The sequence below is a fragment of the Gavialis gangeticus genome, unplaced genomic scaffold (assembly GCF_001723915.1).
Source record: "Gavialis gangeticus isolate Ggan-Ray unplaced genomic scaffold, GavGan_comp1, whole genome shotgun sequence".
NCBI lineage: Eukaryota > Metazoa > Chordata > Crocodylia > Gavialidae > Gavialis > Gavialis gangeticus.
In genome coordinates, this window is record NW_017729024.1 from 93,180,728 (window position 1) to 93,187,558 (window position 6,831).

At 43.3% G+C, this 6,831-nt stretch overlaps 1 protein-coding gene across 1 annotated transcript in view; it reads left to right on the forward strand.

The window, feature by feature from the left end:
* RASEF (RAS and EF-hand domain containing) overlaps nucleotides 1-6,831 on the forward strand; it is a 75,989-nt gene that overhangs the window by 53,938 nt on the left and 15,220 nt on the right. Inside the window, exons 11-15 of the mRNA XM_019517410.1 lie at nucleotides 82-219; nucleotides 330-477; nucleotides 3,857-3,938; nucleotides 4,793-4,907; nucleotides 5,823-5,942. Coding sequence (XP_019372955.1) covers nucleotides 82-219; nucleotides 330-477; nucleotides 3,857-3,938; nucleotides 4,793-4,907; nucleotides 5,823-5,942 — 603 coding nt within the window. The remainder of the gene's footprint in view (nucleotides 1-81; nucleotides 220-329; nucleotides 478-3,856; nucleotides 3,939-4,792; nucleotides 4,908-5,822; nucleotides 5,943-6,831) is intronic.

The window sequence follows — 6,831 nt, forward strand, 5'->3', positions numbered from 1 at the left end:
AAATATAGCCTTCACTTCCAGAAAGATTTTTTTTAAAAATTTAAATGCAACAAAAAGTGTAATATTTTCTCGAACTTTCAGGTACCAGAGATTAGAGATGAAGAAGCTTATAGTCCTGACAACGGCAGTTCAGTATTAAACTGGAAACCTTCACTACCAGACAATCGGAGCAGTTCTGTTGCATCAACAAGGAAATGTATTTCTGCCCTCTCCCCTCAGGTAACCAGCCCAGATAATTTCTTAACTTGATATTCAGAAATATATGCTAAGATTTTTTTCGCTCCTTACTCTTAATAATATGAAGTTTGGTGTGTTCATTTTGTTTTTAGTCAGATGCAACAGATTGTAACCTGAAATACCCCAAGTCTGAGAAGGCTTACAAGATAGTTCTTGCTGGAGATGCAGCAGTAGGAAAATCCAGTTTCCTTATGAGACTTTGTAAGAATGAATTTCGAGGAAACACCAGCGCAACCCTGGGTATGTTTCTTGTACACTTTCTGCACTGAACAGGTCCAGTACTTGACAGGTGGAGTACTTGTAAAAGAAAATACGATTTTTTACCTCCCTTTATTTATTAAATGGATGCAAGCATACACTTTTCTTGAAATCAGAATGTGGGCTGTATTCTTTTTTATGCACATGCACGACATTTACCTGCAGCAGGATGGTGCTGTTCTGTAGAATGGGAAATTAATTTCCAAGCCCAGATGGAAGGTCCATGGTGCTTGTTTGCTGCAGAAGCAAACTCTGTGTCATTGTTCCTGGAGGATTTGGCCATTATGGGTGTGTGTAGACAAAACAGGGGCCCTAAATTGAAGCAGTGGGTTTTAAAAAAGCACTGCTTCAATTTAGGGCTAATTAAACCCCTGGGTTGTGCACACATCCTGCAGACTTACCTGCCACTCTGGCGGGGAGGGAAGGGCGAGCTGCCACTGGGCGGAGTGGTCCCTGACCTGCATCAGGAGGCTGGTGCTTCCCTCCCTGGCAGTGGCGGGCACCTGGCTCAGGCGGTCCCAGGGGGCCCCAACTTGCAGAAGGAGGCACTGGGCCCCAACATGGCTCAGGCAGGCAGGTAGGCTCTGGGGGGAGGAGCGGAGGGGAGATTAGGCTCACTGCTTTTCTTGGTCAGAGTCTGCTTTTCCAGGCTGCTGTCAGGCTGCCTGCAGGGCTGCTTACAGAGCTGTGGAGCTCCACAGAGCCTGGTGCTTCGCTCCGTGGCTGTAGGGGCAGCAAACTAAAACTCTCAAAGGAGTTCTAGTTTGCTGCGCCCCAAGTCATTTAAGGCACATTATGCCACCAAATTTGCTACAGCAGCTGGAATTAATGTGCAATATGCCGCCGAGATGTGCAAACACCAACACTATTCAAGTGGTGCAAAAGCATTTAGCCTGCTTTTACAGTGTTGTGCACACACACCTCTTGTTTTGTCTACACATGGCCTATATGGGATTTTGATTGGGTGATCCTCTGTTATTATGTCAGCACACCAAGGATGCAAGGGCTAGAGGCTACTCAGAGTATTCACAGAGTGAGTCTAGGCTGTGATTCTATTGTGGCTCCAGTGGCATGTGGACTAGCTTTAAACTTGTTCATACAGGTGTCAGTAGGAGTCTTACATGCAGCTCCGTTGTGTATTTACTCTGCCTCATGAGGGGGTTTTGCAGCCTGCAGTGACTCCTATGCTGCTGTGGCAGGGTGCTACTGCTAGCTAATTTAAATGTATGGGCCACATTGTGCTGCCATCATGATAGGGACTGTGGTATATACATATCCTTAAATTGTCTCCTCTACTGTTCTGTGGAGCTGTTGGTAAAAAAATGCTTTTCATGGCTTCCAAGGGTTTTCTTGGAAGACCTATTATTCTGTGCCCCAGGAAGATCTCTTCAAGTGGATGGCCTGTTTCTGAGCAGTAAGAATTGATTACAGCTCTCTGGGATCGTCATCTAAGCCAGTTGTCCATGCACCTCACTGCAGGCTGGGCCAGCCCTGTACCCTTGAGTTTGGTTGAGAGAATCAGGCTCCTGAGCCACTGGACAGAGTCTGACCTAACAATGCCCTGGTCCCACCAGAGCCCTTGTGCTTCCCTGGGAAGCCAGCCCCCGGGCTGCAGTGCAGCTGGCCAAGGCCCCGGCCCAGAGCCTGCCCATCAGCTCAACCACCCACCCACCCCGCAAAGCTAAGCCCACAAAAAGTGTGGTGCTCCTGGGAAGGGGCAGCGCCAGCCTCATCTTGGTGGGGGGCTGGGTCAGGGCTGGGCTCAGAACAGGTGGGAGTCAGGGTGGCTCAGCTGCAAGCCCTGCTGCAAGCAGCCTAGGCTCTGTGGTTGGTAGCAGCTACCAGAGCCTGGGCCGGCTGCAGCCGGGAGGCTGCAAACAGCTGCTCTGGGCTCTGGCATCAGCTCCATACCAGCAGGTGCATGCACTTCTCAGAGCGGATGGTGGGGATAGGGCCTGAGGCAGCACAGCTGTCCCGTAGTCCATTCTGAGGTGCACGTGCAGTTGCTGCCAGCATGGAGCTGATGCTGGAGCTGTGGAGCCCAGTGCAGCTGCTTGCAGCCTGCCCGCTGCCTGCTGCAGATGCCCCAGGCCAGCTATAAACAGCTGCGCTGGGCTCCAGCAATATGCTGGCAGCAGGGAAGAGGCTGGGGTCACGCTGCCTAAGGTCCCTCCCACACCATCCACTCTGAAGAGTGCGTGCACTTGCCGGTATGGAGCTGATGCCAGAGCAGATGTTTGCAGTCAGCCGGCCTAGGCTCTGGATAGCTGCTGCTGACCATGGAGCCTGGTTTGCTTGCAGCAGGGCTTGCATCTTCTCAGCCTCCTGATGGGAGCAGCCTGGGCTTTGTGGCTGGCAGCAGCTGCCTAGAGCCCAGGCTGGCAGTGGTGTGCTGAGCAAAATGGCCTTGCGTGCTGAGCTTGGCACACGTGCCGGGGATTGCTGACCCCTGATGTAGGGTGTAAAGCTTATTGATAGGAATTTCCTGATGGGCTTGGGAAAATGAACCACTTCATGGATGTAGACACTGAACTATTGAAGAATATGGAGATTGAACATGTTATGCTAAAAGAATGGGGCCATCAGCATCAGAGTCTTGGATTTGCCTACAAAATCCTTTGTTTGTTTGTGTGTTTGTTTGTTTCCTAGTGCTGTTATTCTTCTCCTGTCTTTATGTTCCTTTTCCCTCCTGTGTTTGTATTCCCTCTTGTTCCTCGCTTCTTTAAATTGTTAAAACTGGGATCAGCATTGATTCAAATAAGATTGAAGGGATTTTAGCAAGCATAAAGGTCTCAACATTCTTATATATATATTCTTGCACCTATGAACTAGTGAGATTTTTCCATTGAGCCTAAAGCTAAAATTCTTTTCTTCCAGCTCAGTCATTTGTGTGTGTGTTTTGGATGTCAAAGGGGTGTTGTTTATTCGTTGTTTTGATTTTCTGTAAGTTGTTTTGTTTTTGCCTTCTTTGCTCCCTTGTTGTTTGAAATGAGATCTACTGTGCAAAACATTTTCTTTCCTTCCATAAAATGCTTTTATGATATAGCACAAGGGGAGCATTTAGATTCTCAAATTTGAATCAGCATACCGGAGTAAATTCCACAGTAAAAGATGCATAGGGTTTTTTCACCAAAAACACATGCCTTGTGATATATTTTTGGGAGTGATTCTGCATTTCATGGATGCTTGAACTCCCGGAATCTCTCTCATAATGTACTAGATGAGATGTATTTTGAAATAATCTGTTTTGTCATGCTATTTGAAATACCATCCTACCATTGAAATGGTATTGGTAATTGTATTAATGATTTTTTTAAATAAAAGCCAGTATTGACCGGTTCTGCACATTATTTCTTTTAAGGAGTTGATTTTCAAATGAAAAGGCTTATTGTTGATGGAGAGCCTACGGTGCTACAGCTGTGGGATACAGCAGGACAAGAGAGGTTAGTAGTACACAACTTATCTAGGATATAGATTTGAATAGGTTTATTTCTTATTGAAGATTTTGCAATGGTTTTTGGCCTTGTTTTTCTTCTTTAAAGTGGAAGAAAAATAATAACTGTTTCACATTCTGATTGCATCTTCATCTTCCATTAAGGTCTTTAAATGCCAGTTCCTGTTGAGCATGATGAATTGTCTCCTTTGTGGTATCCACAGGCTTTAAGCAGAGCATAGCAAACTTGCCCAAATTGCTGAGTTCCCATAAAAGGATCTGCTAATTAGTTGTTTAGTTGTTTAAATGCCATAAAATCCTTAAAGTTCCTGCAGTACAGAGAGCCAGACTGTTTAGGAGGCAGCATTGCTTTGTCAGCATGGCAAGTTTATGATACATCTCAATTGTGTTCTGAAAATCACATTCTAGTTCTTAGTTTCTGAGCAGGTTACATTATGCTTATGAAGAAGGAAGGTCGCATTAGAGTGAGAGACTAGCGTAACTCCATTGGCTTCATATTTTTGTATTGCATTTGCAAGAGCATACACATACAACCATGTCATCCAAAATCTAATGCAAATCACCCGTCTTCCAACAGTCATAAAGTACTGTTTACTGAAGAATGTTGGTGGTTATTACTATGAAGTCCTTCAGGTGGTAATGGAATGTTTATAGAAACGCATAGATAATTCGCAGAAACCTTTCTGTGAAATCAGCATAATGTGCAATTTTGCCACACCTGGTGTAGGCAGGAGGCATGAGTAGGAGAACAGGCTAGTGCCCTAACAATTCATTTTTAATGGTATTGTATATGAACTTTTTTTTTTAAAATGTTGTTTTAAATGGATCTTTTTTTCCTAAAAGATTCCGGAGTATTGCTAAATCATACTTTAGAAGAGCAGATGGAGTGCTACTGTTGTACGATGTGACATGTGAAAAAAGTTTTCTTAATGTACGAGAATGGGTGGATATGATTGCGGTAAGAACTTAAAATTTACAAAATTGGCAAGGTTCATTTTATAGTGTAGTTGTGAAATGTTTATCATTGGCATTTCTCGTGGGAGAACCACAGAGCCCTTTTTGAGAGACTTTTCGTGTTTTTAAATCTGAATTAAACAGATTATGTTGCAGAATTGGCCAAACTCCAGTTTCTACTAATTACACACATTAATTGTACGTTGTCTTCAAGGTAAAAGGTATGAAATTTTAGTTAGTGTAAACTAGTTTTCTCCCATTTAAATTGGCCAGCTGTAGTGTTTGGTGTTAGAACACGCCATGTAATCAGCACCATTTTCATGATGTTCTCTTTAACTAATTTCAGATACCTTATTGTGGATGGGCTTAATGTACTCTGGGGCCTCTGCACACTAGAAAATACAATACATCCTCCAGACTAGCCATCATTGCTGTAATGCACAGCAGTGTTTTCTCATATTGCTTTTTGTTATCTTGTATATTTCTCTTGTGTTTACTTTTACCTGAATAACAATTTGTATTTAATGAAAAGGGCTTCCTTCCTTCAGCTGAAGATATTTAATAGCAGGAAGTGATCATCATAAAAGTAGTCTGTTTCTAGCATAATTGTATTATATAATATAGAAAAAACAACAATGTTAATTTCTATAAGATACCCCTACTGTGCAACATAAATGCATTCAGTTTTTGATAGGCTCACTATTATATTAGTTATCTGAAGGTACAGACTCTTATGCAGAAAGTGTGCAAGACTGGATATTTTGTTTTTAGTTGTCTTATATCAATGTTACAGTATCTATAGATTTTACTTTTGGTGGGTGGAGGTAATATGATTATGTGATCCAGTAAATGCCAGTTTATTGGATGATTTTTGTATTTTGAGGATTCCAGTGGTAAAGAAAATACGTATTTCTTGCAGGATGCAACTGGTGAAAATATTCCGATCATGATGGTGGGAAACAAGGCAGATCTTCGTCCAACAGTTTTAGAGCAAGGGCAAAAATGTGTACCAGTAAACTATGGAGAAAAATTGGCTATGGTAAGGCTATATTTACTTGTTTCAAATGGAAGAGTTTAAAGCTAAAGACTGGATGAAGTGATAGGAAAAGTCACCTTATAGTCACTAGTGGGATCTGGTCTTGGGTGGCAGCTAGTAGATACTTAAGTTAGTGAATACTTATTGTTATCAAACAATGGTTATTTGTTGATCTAGGTGAAATGAGTTGTTTTTTTCAAAGCAGCACTAATGAGGTCATCAAAAAATGTATGAGCCTGAAGACTGACAGATGGGTAACTTAAATTTTGATGCTGTATTTGGTGTAGGGCATGAGGCAGGAGAGCGTGTGCTTCCCTCCCAGGGGCTGCCATGGTTGTAGTGGCATGGGCTACTGCCACCTTTGCACAAGCTCTTTAAACAGGAGCTGAAGTGGCAGCAGCAGCACAGGTTCCCTGGGGGCTGCTATTCTGGCACCCCCTCAGACTTCATGTCTGCTTGCTTCCTGCCTCCCTCCCCAAATTTAAGCTTTTGGAAACCCAGCTAACCCTTCCTTTGAGAGGAGGAGTCTCTCCTGTACAAGTTTTGAGGCACATTGATGAGAGAATGTGGAAATCAACTTACATTGTATCTGTATGACTTCTGTAGATGAAGCACTTCAGTTTTCAAGGGGATAACTGGAAACCAATCTCTCCATCAGCCATGACTGTAGCAGTTCTGTAGTGGTTGGTGGTTGCATAGGGAAGTGTAGTCCAGATTTGTGGGAACTGGTGTGAGAGATCAGCACAACCTGCTTACTATGAAGCTTTCATCTATGGGACTTCATATACCACACTATATTTGGCAAATTTGGCCAACTAGTAATGGATTAAGGACTTGCTCAGTTGGTGTATCTGTGAAAATGCACTGGCTATTCTCTTGTAAAAGTGCATGT